This window comes from Poromitra crassiceps, assembly GCF_964638095.1.
Source record: "Poromitra crassiceps genome assembly, chromosome: 4".
Classification (NCBI taxonomy): Eukaryota; Metazoa; Chordata; class Actinopteri; order Beryciformes; family Melamphaidae; genus Poromitra; species Poromitra crassiceps.
The window spans coordinates 26,338,662-26,362,965 of record NC_139626.1 but is presented as its reverse complement, the minus strand read 5'-3'; the positions used below and the strand labels follow the sequence as shown (position 1 = coordinate 26,362,965).

Here is a 24,304-nt window from a genome sequence, read left to right as displayed (position 1 = left end):
CAGACAGGGTGAGTCTGGAAACATAACGTTAAGCTACTCGGTGGCCCCACATGTTGTTTTGTTGTTATGTGTCCTAAAGGCAACATTTCACCGTCCGGTGATAACGTGCTCGTGAAAAGTGTGCGTGTGTGTATGTGTGTTGTGGCTCTCGTTATCTTGTGCAGCCCGCAACCCGCTGCTCGCATTCCTGTGCTTTTTCAGAGGTGTTGAAATAAGTTTGTTGTGATGCTGTCTTTGGTAGCCACTAGCCACAGCCTTCAGAGAGACTTTACAGCGGGGAGAAGGGATGAGGAAGCAGGCGTTCTCATACACTCTGCGGACCACGGACGTTCTGAACCGCGTTCCGAACTGTGGGGGCTGATCCGTACGGATCATGGATCCGTTCCAGCCCTAGTTGGTAATATCTTAAACATTGTCATGTGGCTGGCCGCTCGTCTGAGAGCTAAATAGTTAATGTGATCACTGGAACAATGGCCCTTTTATCATTGGTCATTTCACCCATTCAAGGGATACTTTGACATTTTGAATTTCAGTCCGTTTTCCTGGCCATTACTGATTGAAACTAAAGGGTAAGTAAAACTGCACACAACACATGACGAGTGACGGAACGTTCTCAATGTCAAAGTATCTCTTTGATCCACTCCAGCTGGAGGATCAACTGCAAGGGAAACAAGTCCATGTCTTCTCAGATAGACAGCTACACAATAGGACCGGGCAATATATCAATAGTATATCAATATTGTGATATGAGACTCGATGATATCTTAGATTTTGGATATCGTAATATTGTGATATGGCATAAGTGTTGTCTTTTCCTGGTTTTAAAGGCTGCATTACAGTAAAGTGATGTCCGTTTCTGAACTTACCAGACTACTCTAGCTCTCCTATTATTTGCCTTTACTCACTTAGTCGTTATATCCACATTACTGATGATTATTTATCAAACATTTCATTGTGGGAATATTTTGTGAAAGCACCAATAGTCAGGGAAGGAAACCCTGTCTGCATTTTATTTTGATCACAGTCTTTTAATAAAAGTGCTTGTAGTGACATCTCACGTGGCTTTGACTTATAACTAGGGCTGCATGATATGCAAAAAAAAAATCATATTGTGATTCTACTGACAGATATTGCGATTGCGATATGCGATACCATTTTATTGTAATGGTAATTGGTATTTACTGGTAATTTTTGTATTTCATTTTCACTGAAAAAATATATATAACTAGAAATACTGCATCACGGGTGCAGGAGCATATATGCCCCCGCCAACAAGTGAGCAGTCTACATCCATGTCTATCCAGACTCATACAAGCACAAATACCTTGAAGCCCACAGTCAGGGTTTTCCATAAGCGTTAATGAACGGCTAATTAGCCGTTCATTAAACAATTTCGAGCAGAGTACTTTTTGACCTTGACGTCATCCTTTTTCACTGTCACTTTAAATCCCTGGAGGCGAGCTGTATTGACAGCAGCAGAGCAGAGCAGGGCGCCCTCCTTTCAGTTTGTGTAACGTCACGTCATCACAGTCAGGCACATGGGACATGTTTTGCGTTGTGCGACCGCGCCGACCCGTATGAGACCTGAACAGTCCGGAGGCGTACAAACAGCCTCACGTGTATTTATGTATCATATAATGAGTATATGGACCACGGCGTGACAGAAAAAGTTTTATTTACAGAGCGCATGGAGCTTGCCCTGTATGCTCCTGTTAAAGCCTGTTTGAGGAGTGTACTCGGTGCGACAGATCTTCTGTGGGCATCCGAATGAAACCAAAGTTATTTGGGTGAGTAAAACATTATATTTTAAGCTGGAAATGAGGACCGTGGTGTAAAAAAACGAAATTCTCCTTTAATGTCGACTGGATAGCCCTCATTTTTATGGACACAACGAGGTAGGTAGGCTACAGTACGCCAAGGTTTGAAGTACATTAGATTGACAAAACAGTCCCGTGCACGTTTGTGATTATTAGCGCTAAATAAGTAATGTTACGTTAAATGGACTTGATTAACGTTATGTTATCATTACCTGTCATACTAAAAGGAAAAACCTTTAGAGTGTGTAACTGTCATGTCCACACAGATAACGGTATAAGTTAGATAGTACACAGCACTGTCTAACTTCTAGTTAGACACAGTACACAGCACTGTCTAACTTATACCGTTATCTGTGTGGACATGTTGCTGCAGTGTTTGCATGTGCAAAATACCGCAAAATGCATCATCAACTGTTATTGCTAACAATGGCTAGCCTGGCTAGAGCTAACCCTGGCTGAATGGAACGATGACAACACAGGTAGGGGCCCTTTACACGAGGACAGTTTCTGAAAGAAACGACACAATAGCGTTTCCTTCACACCTTTTCCTTCACACCTTCTCCTCCCTGTTTACATGAGCGCTGTTGAATTTTTAAAACGCCGTAATGTACATGCCAGGTCGCTAGGTGGCAGTGTGATCACCTTATTCTTTGCCCATACAAGGACGCTTACTGCATGACGTAATTTCGCTTTAAACGCGGAAGTAGAGTACACTTTCCGCAGTCATTTAGACTTGCCAAAAAGCTTTTTTCAAGCTAAAAAAACCCCCCAAACTGTTAAAGTTTTAATATTTGTCGGGTGAGAATGTAACATATATGTGACCAGTTTATCAGAATAACGCCTATTGGAAATCTTTAACGAGCAGCGAGGACCGGGAGCGCTGACTGTGATCTGTCACCCTACTGCTACTGGCAGTGAGAAAACACTGTCGACTGCTTTTGTAACTAACGTTAAATGCCGACCGGGTACAGCCATCGGCTCCTCGCAGCAGTAACGCTATGAACATGTAACTGAAGTTGGCCGCAGTGTAGCTTAATTCTGAGTGTTGCCAAACTTCATTCATACTGATGTTGTATTTGGTTGCTAACTCGCGCACAGCATCGCGTGTGTCGCCTGTGCAGGCACGTCAGAGTTTCTGAAATGTGCCGTTCCAAAGTGATTACATGGAGCGCTCAGCGGGGAGCGTCACCAAGAATTTCACTCTGGAAGGTGGTTTTAAAATGTGTCGTTTCCTAAGCGCGAATTTGCCGTCGCCGTCTTAACGGGAGGCACTAACGATACAATAATTCCCCGTTTCCATAGGAAACCGTCCTCGTGTAAAGTGCCCCTAAGGTGTGAAGTCATTCAACCGTCACATTACCATATGAAAATGTAAAGGAAAATAAAATAGGCTAAGGCTACCCCTCATTATATTAATTACACCATGTAGGATAAGGACTGGAGGGATGTGGATTATGACCCACAGGCAGCTTCCTCCCTCTCACTAACATTACAACTTAATTATTTTATCATTACAGAGAAACGAGCCCATGTCAAACAAATGAAAAAGAGCAGAAAGCCCAACTCAGAGGACTTCCTTGTCCGTCCGATCGACTTCTGTATGTCTGTCCTTCGTGTATCTTGAGAACCATTTGCCGGATCGACGGAGTGCAGTGTGTGTGTGTGTGTGTGTGGGGGGGGGAGGGGGGGGGGGTGCGCCCACGGGCTGGTGAATGGGGGAACGGGCACTGCACTAGTTGTGATCAAAATAGGAATAAGACAGGGACAGCAGGGGTACACACACACACACACACACACAGAAAAAAGTGTATCTACCCTCCACTGGCGACTCAAGCCTTTGGGTGAACAATGCTTGACAGGTTCAACATGGGAAATTAAAGGTGTGGTTATTGGCTCAGAGTTTTCCTGAGAGTTCCTATCCTGGGGGTCCCAGAGCACAAAGCGGCCATTTCCCTAACCCAGTTTCCCTGCCTTCTGGAGCGCTCTCTGGGCAGATGAAAAGGCGGAGGCACAATGAGGCCAACAGTTTTTGGAATCAGCGTTACAATGAGAGGAAAACACCATTACACACAGCGGCGTGGCTGTCACTGGAAACGCATTACACAGTGGGAAACACGCAGGCAACTCACAACGCCAAATGCTCGCAACACAAACGTAGTTTCCTCCCTTTGTCATCGCCAACAGATCAATGACAATATGAAGGGATTCACCACTTCAAACGTCTCCTCTCGCATCACCAAGTGGCTTCTTCCACAGCCACACAGGCAGAGTCGGCCCATCTTCAAGCCTCAAAGCTCGTCTCCTTTCCCATCGCAGTTCTACTGACTCGCAATAACAGAGCTGCTTTAACGAGTCCCTGGCTTCCAAATATAGAGCTAATAAAGAACTGGAGTTAGGTTAACTCATTGAGTGCCAGCCACTTTTGGAGAACGGACGCTCCCAGTGCCAGAGTTTTCAGAGCGTTTTCAGTGATTTCTCGAGGCCCACAGAATATTGTGTGATATTACTATGTAAACACCGAACACGCAAAAAGAACAAGGAGACTCTATTGTATCATCAGCAAAAAAAAGTTTATTGATACCATTTTCCGTTCTTTAGTTATGAGCCGGAGAAGATAGGTTGTTTTCAGCGTTTTCAGGCATTTCAAATTATAAGCTGAGATATTCAGCCTTTTGTGAAATGCAGCATTTCAAGCACATTCACTGACTCTAGATACGGTAATATTTTCTGATGTAGTGATGTGGTGTAGTTGTGTCCTGCCCTGCGTGCCCCACCCCCCCTCCCCCCCCCTCAGCTGAAAACTCCTCCCCACACTAGTAACACACAGCCTCGCACCAAGCGTCTAGGAAGCCTGGGAAGCGCTGCCTCCCAGGCAGCGCAACATGGAGAAGCCACACGCGGACTGCAGTGAAAGGTTTGGCTTTTCAGTGTCGCGCTGCTGCTTTTCTAGCGGCTAATCATGTGGAGAAACTATGCTGACAGACAGACAGAGGCAGAAGGACTCAGTTGTGTGCGCGGATTGACTGTGTTCGCAGCCCCCGTCAGTTGCAGCCAGAACAATCTACATGGCTCTGGAGTGCAGCATGAGCGGGTTCTCTTTCATCAAGGCTATTTCAGGCTGTGTATTCCTGACATTTCTGTAATCTGGAGAGCACTGTCGCCACCTAAGGGTTCTGTAAAATAGGTTATAGACCTCCAATAGCTACTATAGTTGTACAGGAGCTGCGGAAGGCTTTGATCGACGTCCCACCGTCAAAAAACGCATTGGACGTCGAAGGACGTCCGTGGCACTCTACGTCACTATTTAATTGGACGTCGAAGGACGTCCATGGCACTCAATGAGTTAATATATAGAGCTGATAAAGAACTGGAGTTAGGTCCATATATAGAGCTAATAAAGAAGTAGGTTAATATATAGAGCTAATACATATGTGGAGTTAGGTTCATATTCTTTCACATAGAGCAGTGTTTCCCACAGGATTTTGAGTTTTGAGCACAGGCCCCCTAGGGGGGTGCGGGGGCATGCCCCCCGCAAGATATTTTTTTAACATTTTAAAGTAAAATGCATGAATTTTGTGTACTTTGAGAAAGCACTTAAGAGCAGAATTAAAGGCTAGATCTACGAAGAACATGTCATCCTTACTGTGCTGTAGGTTTACAATGACAAACTAAATTTCTCCCTATAGATATATTCTGAATACAGGTCACTCAGTAGAATAATACTTGTTTAAATACAATGGCCCATCTATACCAAAATCACTTCCAGGGGAGAACTCAAAATACCAAGTAACATTTTGTAGGCATAAACAGAACTTGTTTGGTTCTCCTACAGGTACATTCTTCTGTTATCTCACATCACTAAACCATCTAAATCCTGGAATGTATCAGAAATTGAATTTTGATGAAGCAGGAATGATTAGATGAATAACTTCTCTCTTTGACTACACATCGTGTGTGTCATTTATTAGCACAAAATAAGACATCAGATCTCTCAAATCACAAGACCGAAAACTAGGCCGGAACATGACCTCTGTGTCCCCCTGATACCCTAAGTCTCCATGAGACTGTGGCTCAGTCAGCCCAAACCCGTGTTCACTAGTACTGTACGTCACTACAGGAACAACTTTTCAATAGGTCTCAATGACCTGACAATAACACAAGCTGAACATTAACCACTTTCTTTGATGCTCATCAACATTGAATTAAAGAAGTAGTAACTCACTGCTCCAGGCTCTTTTAGTCAGAGCTGCAGAAACAAGTTTTTATGCCCGTGTAGTAAGATTTGTAAGTGCACTCACACGGTGTATATGACATATTTACATTACATCATGTACTAAAAATAAATAAAAATAAATAAATATAAAACCCTTAGAAAACCGCGGCTTCACTAAACCCCCGCCTCCGGCCTAGCGGAGCCGACGTTACACGCAAGTACAAGGGCTTCCCGAGCAGCGGACTTTTTCTCTCTCAAAACAATTGAAACCCGTCATGTTAAGGCTGAGGAAGGAGATTGATTTTATTTCACCAGAGCCGAAGGCAGCAACACAAAAGACTGATGTGATGGAACAGAAGAGAATTAGCAACAGGCGGACACCGTGGTGGTGAGTAGGTGGATGGGATATGCGATTTTCCTGGCTGCCTCCCTCACGTGCATCTCAACGAATCACGATGCATTTAATCCAGGGGCGTCAAACTCAATTTCACCCCAGGCCACATCAGCATTACGGTTACCCTCAAAGAGCCGGTTGTAAATATAACATGATATAAATGTATCTAGCCTACGTGTTATTAGGGCTGCACGATATGAGGAAAAGCTGCGACGTGCGATAACACTGTTCAATATTGCGATGACGATATGACCTGCGATAAATAAATAAATGCTATAAACAAAAATATTAATGGGTAGGGGTGCTCCGATCCGGCTAAGCCACGATCCGATTCCGATTCCTGGGGTCACGATCCGATTCCAGAATCGATTCTCGATTCCAACGATTCTCGATTCCAGAATCTAGAATCGATTCTCAATTATGTAGTTTTATATTGCAATAACACACAAAGGTAAATCTAAGACAAAAAATGACAAATGTATTAATGCTGAACTTCAAATTCAACTTCTGAAGTATTACAGTGAGGGCCTAAATTCATTTTGCAATACGAGTGTGTTAATTTAAGCATACGGGATTCTCAAAGCCTGTGTTGAGGGTCATACGAACAAAAATGCACTTTTGAAGCTAAAAAAAAATAAAACAAGTTAATTATTTACATTTTTACTTCAATGTAGAACAGTCATTTCTTACACATGAGATTACTTTTTGCCTTTTAGTCATAACGATTATTGAAAGATATTCCATATTCCAGACTGAAATGTTATAACAGAAGTGGAGTATTGGCCAGAATGACATGAACATTTGGACACTTATTCAGCCGGTATCTTGCATGTTGCGTTCATGTGCACTGTAAAAAAAAAAAAAAAAAAAAAAAAAAAAATTGCGATAACACGTGACTTTTGCGATGTGGTCATCGCGCATTTTCATATCGCGATGACGATGAAAATACGATAAATCGTGCAGCCCTACGTGTTATATTTAATAATTGCCTCTGATTCGGTTATTATTGTTTTTTAGTAATAACTTAATACTTAATAACTAGCTCTGAAAGCAGAATTATAGAGAAAATAACGGCAAACAGACAACTAGTAGCCTACAACCCTTATTCTATTTAACAATAGCTATTTTAAGCCATATTGCGAAGAATTGTATTGTGCAAATTGTATTCTTTGCTAGCTCTCGCGGGCCACATAAAATGAGGCGCCGGGCCGGATCTGGCCCCCGGGCGTTGAGTTTGACACATGTGATTTAATCGATCACGTGTCTTGAAAATTACATCTAACCCGTTCTACTCTGCCTCTGATTGGCTCTGATATCACTCAATCATCACTCCGCTGTCCTGTGTGTTTGAGAAAGAGAGAGAGAGAAAGAGAGAAACAGACAGACAGAGGACCAATGTGGAGTTTTGAGAGGGGGTAAAAAAAACTGTCAACATCTTGTTGTGGTGGTCAAAATCCCGTTGTGGCGGTGCGCCATAAATTCCCCTATGTATGGGAAACACTGTAGCTAATAAAGAAGTTGAGTTAGGTTAACTCATTGAATGCCATGGACGTCCTTCGACGTCCAATTAAATAGTGACGTAGAGTGCCACGGACGTCCTTCGACGTCCAATGCGTTTTTTGACGGTGGGACGTCGATCAAAGCATTCCGCAGCTCCTGTACAACTATAGTAGCTATTGGAGGTCTATAACCTATTTTACAGAACCCTTAGGTGGCGACAGTGCTCTCCAGATTACAGAAATGTCAGGAATACACAGCCTAAAATAGCCTTGATGAAAGAGAACCCGCTCATGCTGCACTCCAGAGCCATGTAGATTGTTCTGGCTGCAACTGACGGGGGCTGCGAACACAGTCAATCCGCGCACACAACTGAGTCCTTCTGCCTCTGTCTGTCTGTCAGCATAGTTTCTCCACATGATTAGCCGCTAGAAAAGCAGCAGCGCGACACTGAAAAGCCAAACCTTTCACTGCAGTCCGCGTGTGGCTTCTCCATGTTGCGCTGCCTGGGAGGCGGCGCTTCCCAGGCTTCCTAGACGCTTGGTGCGAGGCTGTGTGTTACTAGTGTGGGGAGGAGTTTTCAGCTGAGGGGGGGGAGGGGGGGTGGGGCACGCAGGGCAGGACACAACTACACCACATCACTACATCAGAAAATATTACCGTATCTAGAGTCAGTGAATGTGCTTGAAATGCTGCATTTCACAAAAGGCTGAATATCTCAGCTTATAATTTGAAATGCCTGAAAACGCTGAAAACAACCTATCTTCTCCGGCTCATAACTAAAGAACGGAAAATGGTATCAATAAACTTTTTGTTGCTGATGATACAATAGAGTCTCCTTGTTCTTTTTGCGTGTTCGGTGTTTACATAGTAATATCACACAATATTCTGTGGGCCTCGAGAAATCACTGAAAACGCTCTGAAAACTCTGGCACTGGGAGCGTCCGTTCTCCAAAAGTGGCTGGCACTCAATGAGTTAATATTCCCTGGGTCAACTTCCAAACACGTGAAAAACGGAAAACCAAATAAAAAGTCTGTGTATGTGTGTGTCTGGCAGGGAAGCTTGAATGTGCAGCCCCCAGTGTTTACACACAAGCAGTCTAATCTCCAGCCTGATCAGCCGGTATGGGTTTGGTCACCCGTGTCACATTCCCGCAGGCGACACGCTAGCAGCACAAACACAGGCTTAGTGCTGCGCGGGCACCGAGAGGTGACTTCCCAGCCTCTCTGTCCTCTCTCTGCTTCTCAGAGCCTACCAGCACAAACACAGGCTTAGTGCTGCGCGGGCACCAAGAGGTGACTTCCCAGCCTCTCTGTCCTCTCTGCTTCTCAGAGCCTACCAGCACAAACACAGGCTTAGCACTGCGCGGGCACCGAGAGGTGACTTCCCAGCCTCTCTGTCCTCTCTCTGCTTCTCAGAGCCTACCAGCACAAACACAGGCTTAGTGCTGCGCGGGCACCGAGAGGTGACTTCCCAGCCTCTCTGTCCTCTGCTTCTCAGAGCCTACCAGCACAAACACAGGCTTAGTGCTGCGCGGGCACCGAGAGGTGACTTCCCAGCCTCTCTGTCCTCTCTGCTTCTCAGAGCCTACCAGCACAAACACAGGCTTAGCACTGCGCGGGCACCGAGAGGTGACTTCCCAGCCTCTCTGTCCTCTCTCTGCTTCTCAGAGCCTACCAGCACAAACACAGGCTTAGTGCTGCGCGGGCACCGAGAGGTGACTTCCCAGCCTCTCTGTCCTCTCTGCTTCTCAGAGCCTACCAGCACAAACACAGGCTTAGCACTGCGCGGGCACCAAGAGGTGACTTCCCAGCCTCTCTGTCCTCTCTGCTTCTCAGAGCCTACCAGCACAAACACAGGCTTAGCACTGCGCGGGCACCGAGAGGTGACTTCCCAGCCTCTCTGTCCTCTCTGCTTCTCAGAGCCTACCAGCACAAACACAGGCTTAGCACTGCGCGGGCACCGAGAGGTGACTTCCCAGCCTCTCTGTCCTCTCTCTGCTTCTCAGAGCCTACCAGCACAAACACAGGCTTAGTGCTGCGCGGGCACCGAGAGGTGACTTCCCAGCCTCTCTGTCCTCTGCTTCTCAGAGCCTACCAGCACAAACACAGGCTTAGCACTGCGCAGGCACCGAGAGGTGACTTCCCAGCCTCTCTGTCCTCTCTGCTTCTCAGAGCCTACCAGCACAAACACAGGCTTAGTGCTGCGCGGGCACCGAGAGGTGACTTCCCAGCCTCTCTGTCCTCTCTGCTTCTCAGAGCCTACCAGCACAAACACAGGCTTAGTGCTGCGCGGGCACCGAGAGGTGACTTCCCAGCCTCTCTGTCCTCTCTGCTTCTCAGAGCCTACCAGCACAAACACAGGCTTAGCGCTGCGCGGGCACCTAGAGGTGACTTCCCAGCCTCTCTGTCCTCTGCTTCTCAGAGCCTACCAGCACAAACACAGGGTTAGTGCTGCGCGGGCACCAAGAGGTGACTTCCCAGCCTCTCTGTCCTCTCTCTGCTTCTCAGAGCCTTTCCACTCCACGTCACAACACTTATCTCTATTTACCCCTCTATGAACTAATGCATGGCTTTCCAGCGGCCAAGTTTCCGGTGTGGTTGCACATTTTCAACATCGCTGACTGCATAGCATTACGGTTTTCTTTTTTTCCCTACCCCCCTCAAGATAAGCCTGTAGTACAGCCATCACCTTCCCAGGTAGGCCCAGGCCTAGGCTGTAGGTCTGATAAGCCAGGCCTAGGCTGGGGACAAACTATGCAACGGAACAGACTAAAATACACACATTTGATGACAAGTTGGATTTAGGAATCACACAATAGCCTTGTTTTCACACCCAGTGTGGCACAAACTCAAACTCTCTCATGACGACAACCCAGAGCAAACATCGAAGCAGCACATTTATTTGGCACACATTTCCTGTAATTTATTCATGCACAACTCAAGCATTGCTGTTCAGATCTGAATGCTGACCTGATAACTCTACATGAGTATGTGAAGATTTGTCCAGAATTAAGTCATGAAAATCAAACATGTTTAAAATATAGCCGCAGGCGGCAATACCAGGGGTTCAAGCCTGATGATGTCACAATGCGTATGAGATCAACACGCAATCACCGATGACATCACAATGACGTCACAATGTCTATGATATCATCAGTGATGTCAGAACTCCCGCAAATTGTCTCCACTTGCAAAGAGGTAACAGAAAGAATAACGTTTCAGTCGTCTTTGGACCAAAACGTTATTCTTTCTGTTAATAAACCTTGGAGTGTGGAGACAGTGTGTGTGTGAGTTCTCTTTTCTTTGGATTAGGCATAAAAACATGAAATGGGCTGTTAAATTGCCGAAATTTGGTAGATTGGTGTAATTTTTTGTTTCTGAGTGGCTGACATTTCCAACCTATGTGCAAAGTTTGGCTACGAACGAACGAAAGAACGAACGACAGAACGAACGAACGACAGAACGAACCAACGGGTTTCCAGCGCTTGAACACCTAATAATTGTAATTGTCTTGACTGGATTGAGAGGCAACAGATTGAAGTCCTGAAACAGCATAATGACTATATTATCCTAGGCTAATGTCAGCTTGTTCCTTCTTAAAAATCACTTGTGATGCCATATGGTGGCTATAATCACCCTTAACTTGTGTAGTGTCTCCAGCCCTACGTGTCACAGCATGGCCGCTATGAGACAAGAGGAGGAGACTGTGTGTGGACAGGCCAAGCTACTCACCGATTCGTCCAGGGCGAAGCGCAGGCAGCCATGTTCGTACAGCACAAAGAATCTCCGCTGCCACTTCTGTAACACAGACGTACACCATCAAATGAGTCTGACACAATAGCCACTCTCTACAATGTGTCTTCCATAACTGACAAAGCCTATTAACCCTTTTCTCCTCAGCCTTAGTTTTGGATATCACACAGGATCACTGTTACCGCTTTCAGACAGACACGGTTCTGGTTCTGGCTCCTGCTCCGTTCTGGAGTCTCAGAACCTTGGTGCTTTCTGGCGAACCAGCCCGTGTTCACACCAGTTTAAGCGGAACCAAAGTGGGAGGACATTATTCTGTAGTGCTTCTTCCGTTTTTTAAGTTTATTAATTAATTGGTCTGGCGTTCAAGTGAACCCAGCCTTGGCCATCTCTTCTGCAAGTTTGGCATACGACTTGCTCTTTCTTTTACTGCTTTCTAGCTTTTCTTGAAATTCGGTAGATGCCCAAATCGCCACTAAACATTTGGTTTCCTCAGCAGACCACTGCAAATTATTTTTCTCTGTGTTGTCACTGCCTTCTCCTTCCTGCTCGTTTTCACAGCCTAGAATGAGACACGCCCACTGATGATGTCACGGTTCCCAAGGAAAAACCAACTATTTTTTGGTTCCGCTGAGAACCAACTTTTCAGGTTCCGAACCAATAATTTTTTCGGTCTGAACGCGCCGGCCGGTTCAAATTTGGGTTCGGGAACCGGAACCGGCACGGAGCCCTGCCGGTGTGAAAGCCCTATGTGTGATATCCTGTAGGCACGAGCAGTTCATGGAGCTTGTGAAACATACAGTACATGTCCCTGGAGTAAAGGCAAACAAGAGCAAAGCAAACTAACAACCCCCCCAGCCCACCCCCCAAATGTGTTGGCCTACATGCAGCACGCTCTTACCCGGGATCTCTGCATAGGATTGTCAAAATCAGTTCCTTCGGGGGCTAAGCACAGCCATCCACCATAAATAGGTTTAGCCTGTAAAAAAGAGAGAAAAGGGGGGGGGGGCAATTTAGCAATCATTAAAGCTGGAAGCGAGTGTGGGTTGGAGGGGGGTGAGAGAGAGAGAGGGAGAGATGGTGTAAGTATGAGAGAGAGAGAGAGAGAGAGAGAGAGAGAGAGAGAGAAACCTTTTGGGGTCCAGATGTTGCCTCTCCTCTCACAGTGCATTTTGCAACCACACAAAAGCAGTTAGGGAGCCTCTTGGTGTAACCAACTCTGTTTTGATGACATGCTTGAGAGCCACTCGTTGCTGTTTCCTCACAACAGATGAGACCAAAATGCCTGACGCTCAAAACAAAGAGAGAATACCTGCAAACACACACTCACTCACTCACTCACTCACCTTCTGGACTTGTTGAACCGCAAATTACTGGAGTCCAAACAAAGAAGTTCAAAAGATGTGGCAAACAAGGAAGTAACTTCAGTTCCTCTTGATTAGTTTGGTTAATCTTTGTTACTTCTGGGTGTGTAGATTTACTTCGAAAAAATTTCCAGTAACTTTGAATTATTATTTCATCGTGTGGCGAGTACACGAGTGACAACATGTACATGTGAGTGTTTCTGGCGCTGTTGGAATGTATTTTGGGCGACTGAACGGGAGTAAGCAGCTGTACCGTTCACTACCATTTAGCGCTAAGCTAAGTAGCAGTGAGCGGCGCGCTGTACCGCTCTTTGTAGGCTACGCACAGTGATGAGGCATCCACATTCTCCATTTACTGACAAAAATCTCACAAAATGTTGGCGTATCGTTTTAAGTTACAATTACATGGCTCTGCATAAGCGTTTACTTAGAAAATCTGGATACACGCCGGTCAGCCGAAGCAAACGCCTTCTATGCCTCACTCTGTATCTGATTGGCTTAGCCTGATAGTCTTATCAAGAGTGACTCTGGTCTTATCCCATCAGAACCAGCCCAGCTACAAAGGATACGCGTACTGTCCAATCAGAGGCAGAGTAGGACAGGCAATGAATGCCTCGATGGGAGAAAAAAACATTATTTGCGAGCGGGGCAACATACAAGTGGGACCACACTTTAACAGAGAACGAACAAAAGAACACGGAAGTGAAAAAGAATGAAAGGTAGACTAAACTTAAACTTTGTTAAGACCGATTTTTACATTCCCAACGATGCCTACGTGTTAAAGTAGCGCTGGTTGCATTTTCAGATGAGGTTGTTGAAATATTTCCAGGGGAATAGAGCCCAGACATTTGTATTGTGGCGCGACACTAACGTGGGGTCCTGTTGTCCTGCGGAGGGGGAGGGAGAAGTGTTTGGGCCAGATAAACATCATCTCATGCAGAATTCAGGGATTTAATTTGCTGCAGGCATTAGCGGAGTGGACATGGGTTGAAGGTCAAATACAATGATATCATGCTTACGTGTTCAAATGAAATCTTGTAGTTGTAAAGATTAATTTTGGTGAGAAAATTGAATAAAACACTTGTTTGGAGGATAATGTTGTTTTCACAGCAATATAAAATAGATATTGAGGGAATCATGTCCAGTTAATGCCCAGGTCTCTCTTAAACTCTTTCAGAGGAGGAGTACAGTACAGAATTATTGCTCCTCCTCCTCTGAAAGAGTTTGTTCCACTGTGCTCAGACAACATCAAACAAACAAGAGCCGCCACCAGAGGCAACTGTGCAGCTCAACTGAGACGCACTGAATTTGGCCGATCAGCCTTTTCCATCAGAGCTACAAACATCTGGAACTCTACTCCCAGTAGCATCAGACAAAGCCCCAACTTTACTAGTTAAAAAAAAAACTAAACCCATGGCTGAAATCCCAACAATCATGTAGTCATTAACATCCAATACTTAACAGTGCATCTTTTATTATTCTTATATTGTATGTGTTGTATTTTATGCTTTTGTACTTGAATTGTATTATGTACATGCTTTTGTTTCAGATTTACATTGTTTCTCTGTTTTATTGTGTTTTTGATTGTCCTTGTATCATCTAGGGACCCAGGGACTGCAGATGAAATGTAGCTTCCTAGCTAAGTCTGGGACAGTTTGTGACTGTCCATTGTCCCTGTCAAAAAATAAATAAAAATAAAAATAAAAGCTGTAATTCAGAGGTGTCGCTTCATCACTGTGAACACTTTTCATATTTATTCTATCTTATTCTAGTCGCTTCTCTGCCCATGCAGCACTAGCGTGCCAACCAAAATTGTGAGATTGGGGTTAAAATCATTTGAAAACGTGCTTCAGGAAGTTAAACAGTGCCCTTGTATATTCGTATCAGCAGCCGGCAAAGTGGACAGAGCTGACAAATGGACGGATATCGCCAGTGATGTGGTGTCGACCCCCACTCAGCAGCTTGGTTCGCTCGTCAGTGGCTTTATTTCAATTCAGGTATTTAGCACTGAAGTGCACGGCAGAGCTAGAACCTGTGCCCTCGACGGCTCAAAGTACCGCGACTCCGTCTGCCTTCGAGATACTGTTTCGTGCACAGCAACTTACTCATTTGTGGTAGAGTACATGTAGGCTATGTTATGAAAAAAGTATCCATCGCTGCTGTAATTTTAAGGAAAAAAAAAATATATATATATTTCCTATCTATCCCTTGCTGCCACTGGGAAAAAAAAAAAAAAATCCCTACCGACCCATCCCCTCAACTGACAACCAACAGGAACCAAACTTATCATTTATCACACCTTATCACTTCTATTTAACTGTTGCCTTTGTTGCTTGCTATGATTTTGTAACCTATTTGTTGTCTGCTGTGATTTTGCACTATTTACCTCCTGCACCTTGTCTTTAACGGAGCCCACAGCATAAGAACGTCACACTGTACGTCACACTGTACCTGTACAATGGAGTGACAATAAAAATCTTGAATCTTGCAATCAGGCGGCCTCTAGTGTCCCGACTCCCGGCTAGGAGGTGTTTGGACCTTTGGGCCAATCACGGTGCTTAAACATGGCAAACTACACTCGACCGGGACGCCGAGCGACTTTAAACAATCTCCCAGCCCCTCCCCCTGCCCCTCCCCCTCACCGGCTGGCTACTATTCTGACACAGCTGGACATTGCATGCACTAGCAGAATCCCCGGCTGACGTTCGAGGCTACAGGTCTAGCTGCCGCCGGCTTCAAGTCGAGGCCATCGCACAAGCACCTTTTCTGCTTTAATGGCTGCTCTTTGCTCTCCATTAACACTGACAGCTTTAAGTGTTAACCATTAGCAAGCAGCTCTCATACCTGTCCCACACTCCTCCCCCCTCCCTCCCTCCCCCCCACCCCTCCCCACCTGCCCCTCCCTCCCGCCCTCCCCTCCCCCCCACCTCTTCCATCAAAGCCAACTTAAATGTCTCACCTCGAGTGCAGAAGCATCTGATTATTAGTGTGCTATTCGAATGCTGGCCCTGTTGCTGCTCCCTGTAACTTTGCATGCCAGCATAATAATATGTACTGTATGCCTTGTTTGAACTTGCATAGATGCGCTTATGGAGACAGCTCAGACGAATTGAAACCAGTTTAAAATGTGATTTTGGAGGGGAAGATAAATCAAATTGCTCTGCTAATTTGGCTTTGAGGATGACAAATGATTTGACTCGTGCTGATGCTCACAGCACACGGAGAGCTTGAGAAAGGTGGAGAGACAGAGAGAGACAGCCAATACACAGGAAGAGAGACAGCCAATACACAGGAAGAGAGACAGCCAATACACAGGAAGAGAGACAGCCAATACACAGGAAGAGAGACAGCCAATACACAGGAAGAGAGACAGCCAATACACAGGAAGAGACAGCCAATACACAGGAAGAGAGACAGCCAATACACAGGAAGAGACAGCCAATACACAGGAAGAGAGACAGCCAATACACAGGAAGAGAGACAGCCAATACACAGGAAGAGAGACAGCCAATACACAGGAAGAGAGACAGCCAATACACAGGAAGAGACAGCCAATACACAGGAAGAGAGACAGCCAATACACAGGAAGAGACAGCCAATACACAGGAAGAGAGACAGCCAATACACAGGAAGTACACAGGAAGAGAGACAGCCAATACCAGTGTTTCCCACAGGATTTTGAGAATTTGTGGTGGGGGACCGCAGACCCCCTAGGGGGGGGGCGGGGGCTTGCCCCCCTGCAAGATTTTTTTAAACATTTTAAAGTAAAATGCATTAATTTGTAGGGCTGTGGCGATTCACTTATCTCCCGATTCGATACTATCACGATTCTTGGGTGCCGATTCGATTTATATTGCGATTCTTAAGTATTGCGATTCTACGATTATTGCGATTCGATATTACGATTTATTGCGATTTTTGTTTATTTTTTTCTTTTATTTTTTCAGTTTGTTTGCTTTTTTACACTAGATTAGAACATGGGAAAAGTTGAATCATACACTAGAGACTGTATATTATATATCATGAGTAGGGCTGGGCGATATAGTTAAAAACAGGGGCAGACTGGGATCATAATTCAGGCCGGGCATTAGATACCAAGCAGGCCAGGCCGATATGGGCCAACGCGCGTGAAATTTGGGCCGTTTGAAGCCAGATTTGGGCCGTTTGAAGTCCAATTTTACAATGAGATGCACCCACTTTAACCCTGAAGTGTAATTATTACTTCAGACTAACTAATAAAGTAATAAAACCACTAGTAAACCAGTAGGCGGCGCCTGGCCTGCTGTTCAGTGAGTGGCCTGACTGCAAGCACCCAAAAAAAAAATATATATTTTTTATTTATTTTTTTATTTTTTTTGCGATTATCGATTCTGGAATAAAAGATCGATCCAAAAAATCGTGACATTAAAAATCGCGATACTTAGGTGAATCGATTTTTTCCCCCACCCCTATTAATTTGGTGTACTTTGAGAAAGCTTAAGAGCAAAATTAAAAGGCTAGATCTATGAAGAACATGTCATCATTACTGTGCTGTGGGTTTACAATGACAAACTAAATTTCTCCCTATAGGTCAGGGATACTCAACTTGCTTTGCCACTTTTGTGAAATGATAGAAGGCGAGGGGCCAGTTAACACATTCACTGCCAGCCGTTTTTTCAATACTGTAGGTAGCTTCTGCCAAGGTTTTTTTTTGAGGATTCTGGCTCATCTTTCAAGAGCCGAGGATTCTTTTCTGTTAGGATTTTGTGAACACAAAATATCTCAAAAGAACTAATAGAATGTGTGCTTTCTCTGTCTAAAAGAGTTAGTTTGTAGAGTTAGTAGTTATGTAGGAATTAGCAGTTGAATACAGCATGGTTTCAGCGTCTGAAAATTTAAGCTGAGATAAATGGCTTTTTGTGAAATTCGATAGAACAGTCACTTTAACCATTTATTTTTGGCGTAAGACGTCAGACATCTAAACAATAGTTTTGAACAGTAATTTCCTCCATAGCAGCAGGAAACCCCCCTATCCTTCAAACTCCTCCCTCCGTGTGTGTTTTCCTCCTCCCTCCGTGGCTGCAGCGGTACAAGCGAGGCTCTGCCTGTCTGTGCTGCCTGGCTGCTGGCGGCTGCTCTTTGGGCGAGTCTGCATGGGGCTCGTTCGTTTCGGTTGTGAGCTCAGCTGGAATGAAGCTGCGTGCGATTGTGGGCTTTCTGCCGGTGTTTCAAAGTGTGTTGCACCCATAATCTATTATGCAAATTTGCAATCCCCCACCGTCAGCTCCCTGCGCGAAAGCGAAAGCGTTTTCGCCAATCCATTTTACAGTATGAGAATGGTTTCCTTGCGCGTTCCCCTGCAGTTTTGGCTTGGCTTTTTCTAGTCTGGAGAGCACTGTCGCCACTTAGTGGGTCGGTGGAATGGGTTGTACACGTTCGGTGGCTCCCATATTTATATAGGAGATATAAAAGGGTTAGATCAACGTCCCACCGTCAAAATTTTTTTTTTTTTTTTTTGGACGAGTTGACTCGCCATTGGCAGTCAACCGTTGGTTTCTGCTTGACGAGTTGACTCGCCAATGGCAGTGAACGTGTTAATAAAGAAACAATATAAAATTTTCTGTAGCGGATTGTAGGTTTTTGGGGTGTCAGCCGGAGTTTAGGCTGACAGTGTTGTGCACACCGGATAGTTAGTTAGGTTAAGTTAGTTGGGTTAAGTACATACATAAGTGCCTGGGTAGCGAGCAGATGGCAGTATTTGACAATTTAGCAGCTAAATCATAGATTATTGAAAGATATTCCATATTCCAGACTGAAATGCTATAACAGAAGTATTGGCCAGAATGACATGAACATTTATTGGACACTTATTCAGCAGATATCTTGCATGTTGCGTTCAGGTGCACTGTAAAAAAAAAAAAAAAAAAAAAAAAAAAAAAATTGGGTCAACATCTTATTGTGGCGGTCAAAATATTATTGTGGCGGCCCGCCACAAATTCCTTTATGTATGGGAAACACTGAATACACAGGAAGAGAGACAGCCAATACACAGGAAGAGAGACAGCCAATACACAGGAAGGGGAAAGCCAAGGGTTGAGAGGGTTGAGAGGGCGATGACATCGTGCATTGGGGAAAAAAAAGACATTGTGCATTGGCGATGTCAAAGGGTGGCGATTGGTCGATCTGACTGTGGTCAAGATCGCACAACTCTAGGGGGAAGCGGCCCAAGCTCTAGAGGACGAAATCTCATCTCTCCTCCTAGACAAGGGCGCAGTGCGAGTTGTACCGGAGGAGGAGAGAAATACAGGTTCTACTCCCGTTACTTTCCCGTTACAGCGCTGAAACGCCAGGTGCGTTCATTAAAAGAGGAGGACGTTTAGCGCGTCCTTACATAGAGAATGAATTGCAGAAAGACGCTGGCAGGCTGCCAGCGTCTTTCTGCCAGTGGCAGCTCCAAAACGCTTTTGGTCTGAATGGCCCCTTAGGGTGCTTTCTCACTGGCGCCTCGGTACCGCTCCCGAGCACACTTGTCCCCAAATTGACCCCAGTTTCGGAACATTTGACGAGTGTGAACGTTGCATTCCGTTCTGTTCTGTTCTGCGCCCGGGCGCGCAACAGGGAACCGTGACAGGATCCACTTGAAAAGGTGGTCTGGGGAGCGCTTTGGCGTGCCCGGGCACGGAACACTTGCGACTGTGAAAGCCAACCGTTCCAAACCACATAGACAACACACGGGCGAGGGTTAAACTCCAGGCATAGTTGATGACGCAAGTGCACTCTGTTTCGTTTCCGAGCGCGGAAGAAATGTGAAATGTGAAAGCTGACCAGCGGGGGAGAGGGGAGGGGTGCACTCCCGGGTGCAGAACAGGACGGAATGAAAGCAATCGTTCCCAGTGAGAAAGCAGCCTTAGTGTTTGCTTACATGACATGTTGTGTTTCATGTTTTGCTTTTGTCTTTTAATGCTTTATGTGCTGCTTGTGTGTTCCTGTCTTTTATTTCTGTGATTTGCCACTGTATGCTTTGACCTATGTGCTTTTCATATTACTGTATGCTTTGACCTATGTGCTTTTCATATTACTGTATGCTTTGACCTATGTGCTTTTCATATTTGATTGTGTGTCTGGTTGAAACTGTATTGCTGCTATCTTGGCCAGGGCTCCCTCGAAAAAGAGATCTTCTCATCTCAATGGGACTCAACTGGTTAATGATGTGATGTTAACTGTGATGTTGCGTTACAGAGCTTGGAAATTGGGTGTGTGAGAGGTCACAGTGACCTTGAACTTTGACCACCAAAATGTAATCAGTTCATCCTTGAGTCCAAGTCGATGTTTGAGACAAGTTTGATTAAATTCCGTCAAGGCATTCCTGAGATATCGCGTTAACAAGCTTGAAAATGGCGTTGGAGAGCTCACCTTGACCTTTGACCTTTGACCACCAAAATCTAATCGGTTCATCCTCGAGTCCAAGTCGATGTTTGAGACAAGTTTGATTAAATTCCGTCAAGGCATTCCTGAGATATCGCGTTAACAAGCTTGAAAATGGCATTCGAGAGGTCACAGTGACCTTGACCTTTGACCTTTAACCACCAAAATCTAATCAGATCATCCTTGAGTCTAAGTCGATGTTTGAGGCAAATTTGATGAAATTCCGTCCAGGCGTTCCTCAGATATCGCGTTAACAAGCTTGAAAATGGCGTTCGAGAGGTCAAAGTGACCTTGACCTTTGACCTTTGACCACCAAAATCTAATCAGATCATCCTTGAGTCTAAGTCGATGTTTGAGGCAAATTTGATGAAATTCCGTCCAGGCGTTCCTCAGATATCGCGTTAACAAGCTTGAAAATGGCGTTCGAGAGGTCACAGTGACCTTGACCTTTGACCTTTGACCACCAAAATCTAATCAGATCATCCTTGAGTCTAAGTCGATGTTTGAGGCAAATTTGATGAAATTCCGTCCAGGCGTTCCTCAGATATCGCGTTAACAAGCTTGAAAATGGCGTTCGAGAGGTCACAGTGACCTTGACCTCTGACCTTTGACCACCAAAATCTAATCAGATCATCCTTGAGTCTAAGTCGATGTTTGAGGCAAATTTGATGAAATTCCGTCCAGGCGTTCCTCAGATATCGCGTTAACAAACATCGTACGGACGGACGGACAGCCGTACGGACAGCCGTACGGACGGACGTACGTACGTACGGACGGACAACCCGGATCCATAATGCCTCCGGCCTGGCTATCGCCGGCTGAGGCATAAAAACAAAGCCAATACCTTGTGTAAACATATGAAAACTGTAATGGCAGGAGTGCGCCAGGGAGTGGCGCTGTGGACAGTACAGAGTTATGTATGTATGTGGGAGTCAGAGGGGCAGAACAACAACAAAAAGTTACGTTCATTCTGAGATGTTGTTATCTTGAATGATAGTTGGAGTCTAGCACTTTTAGCACAACTGTGATGACCAGTTCGACCACTTACGAGAAGTTTGGTGAATGAAGGTGCGTCTCAGGAAGCCACAGACGAGAGGCTAACAGGAGCTTAGCAAAGCTACCCAGCCATTGATAGTACCCAGCTAACGCTACGTCTACTCTACCCAGTATGCGTGGGTCACCCAGAACCCGCCGGGTCCCGTGGGCTGGCCCACCCCGCAGGCGGTCTGGGTTGGCAAATTATGAAAATATCGCAGGTGCGGGCGGGGCAGGCTCAGAACGTGACAAAGCAACATTATTAAATAATTTAGAGCAGTGAAACACACAGAGTAATTAACCATAAGACGTGAACTCTCTCTCACACATAGGCCTACACACAATCAGACAGACAAGGCGACTCTGAAGCCGTCTGCACCTGCTGCACTCTATGCTACATGGAGTAAAGAAACGCTTCAATGAGGTAGCCTATGTGCTCTCAAAACAAACATTTTGGAAGGATTATTCACTGTAATTATTATTTGAAGTAGGGGTGCACAGATCGATCGGCAAGCAATCTGTATCGGCCGATTTTGACCTCAAATATGCGATCGGCTGATTGCAGATATTTCGGCTGATAGCCGATATTTTTTTATATTAATTATTATTATTATTTATTTATTTTATTTTTTTATTAAAAAAAGCCCTATCACTAATCAGGCTTTCCAACGATATAAAATACAATGCCAATTGGTATTATTAAAGGGGAGAAATAATCGACCTAAAATAACGTTTCCAAACTTTCTTTGAGGAGTTTATATATCGGTGATCGGTAATCGGTGATCGGTCGATGATCGGTTGGGCAGATATTTCCCATAGGCGATCGGCAATCGGTGATGGGTGGCAAAAAACGTGATCGGTGCACCCCTAATTTGAAGTGTCCATAAAACTAATGCCACCGCAGATTTTCTGTGTGGACTCGACTGTGATCCATTTGTCAACTTTACTGTAGTCTTGCTGGCCAGCCTCCTCTCCCTTCCGTCCGAGGAGTCTGGGGCTGCAGGTCTCCATAACTGGGATAAACCCTCCCCTGCTCTACTTTGCTCTCCCATTGGAGCAACTGTTTCGGTGGCAGCCGGATGTCCGCTCCCGGCTTATTGCAAGCTCTGTCATTGGCTCCGACCATGTCAATCAGAGCGGCTTCCGCTCCCTCCTCCCTGTGTGTCACTGTAAATAGTGCCCTGCTGCCTCAGTGAAAACAACAACGCTAACTAGATAGCAAGCTAATGGCAGAAACCTACACGCTAGCTCGTTGCTACACGCTGAAAACGGCAAATTGGATTGTTGAAACTATTTTCCAAGGGCACTGCCGCTAAGCGCTGCCCATCGCAATCCCACTATGGAGACCTGCGGCGCCTAGTCTCTTAGAACAGACGAGTTGGCTTCCGCAATTTTCAAATGCTTCCGCCATACCGTCTGTACTTCGTGGGGGAGAATCATGCACCAACCTGAATGGGAAGTAGAAAGGCGGGTTTTCCGCTCATTAGTCCAATCAGAATCGCAGAAAGGCGGGTCTTCCGCTCATTAGTCCAATCAGAATCCAATATGCCGCATTTTTCGTGGACACACGTGTCGTGATTGGACGGATTCCGTCGAACTTCTTTCCTGTCTGAAGGTTTTTTTCCAACTTCCTTGTGCATGTTCTGGGGGTGTAACGTACAGACAGTAGGCTCTTTCACACCGGCCTTGAAAGCCGAAAAATGCACGGAAAATAGGATTAGCGCCTCCGATGTGAAAGTCGTGAACGCGCTTTGGTGGACAATTGTTTTACGCCTTTTGTCCCGCGACGGGAGATAGTAACAGCGCCGGGTTACCTGGCAACCCGCCTCCACTTGAAAGGTCGTCGCAGCGAGCCGGAAAAGGTGCGAATGGTCTGCTCATTCATAAAAAAATGACAGGGGAAATCACCTCATGTGATCAAGAAAGTGCAGTAGTGAAAGTAAAAAAAGTAGCCTATACAATCATGACAGCAGGGACGCCAGGAGGAATGCTCCGTGCGGTTAGGCTTTATGCTCAAACGATGTTGACATTAGTTAACGTTAAGTAGTCATGTGCATTTATAGCCTATACTATTCCCCCGACGAACGTTATGCAGACTGCAGCTGTTTGATATGCGGGCGGTCGTGTATCGTTCCAATTTTAGTAGGACACCATATCGATCTGCCCGCCCACCATGCGAGTGCACTATCCTCCCTGCTCAGCGGACTAGGAGGGAAGTCTTGTTGAATTAATTCGTTCATCATACAGTAGCCTAGGCTACACTAACCTATGAAAATATTCATTTGGGCTAGGAGGAGCAGGAAATCCCTCCGCTCGCCTTTCAATGCGGGAGCAGGGGATTTCACCTGAAAGTACAGAGCAGCACGGTAATGTGGCCGTGCTGCTTGGCTCGTGTGAAAGCAATTTCTGTGGCGAGGCGGCTGGCTTTACGGGACTCCTAAATGGCAATTTTTGCGCGATCTGTGTATGAAAGAGCCTTGTGTATAGCTGCATTCGCCGGATGTAGATGAGACAGTCTGTTTTAAGAGACTATGCGGCGCCAGACTCCTCGGACGGAAGGGAGAGGAGGCTGGCCAGCGAGACTAACTTTACTGCAACGTGAGTAGGCTACGTGACCAATTGAGAGCACATGCGGTACGTTTTCTACAACCCTTTTGCCATCAAAAATTAAATTTCTACCTAAATAAATATATGACACATAGTTTATTGATGTGCTCACCTATTACAATGGGTATTTCTGTATGTTTTCAAATTTTCTTTTCCTGTGCCAACAGGTTAATTTAACATAACATTAGTATTAAACATTCATTCAGTATTAAAAATGTTT

At 45.4% G+C, this 24,304-nt stretch overlaps 1 protein-coding gene across 3 annotated transcripts in view; it reads right to left on the bottom strand.

The window, feature by feature from the left end:
• LOC310774390 (myosin phosphatase Rho interacting protein) overlaps window positions 1-24,304 on the bottom strand; it is a 102,151-nt gene that overhangs the window by 64,174 nt on the left and 13,673 nt on the right. For all 3 annotated transcript variants that reach the window (XM_083634455.1, XM_083634454.1, XM_083634456.1), the window contains exons 2-3: window positions 12,576-12,653; window positions 11,657-11,722 (exon numbers count right to left, since the gene is read on the bottom strand). In XM_083634455.1, coding sequence (XP_083490581.1) covers window positions 11,657-11,722; window positions 12,576-12,653 — 144 coding nt within the window. The remainder of the gene's footprint in view (window positions 1-11,656; window positions 11,723-12,575; window positions 12,654-24,304) is intronic.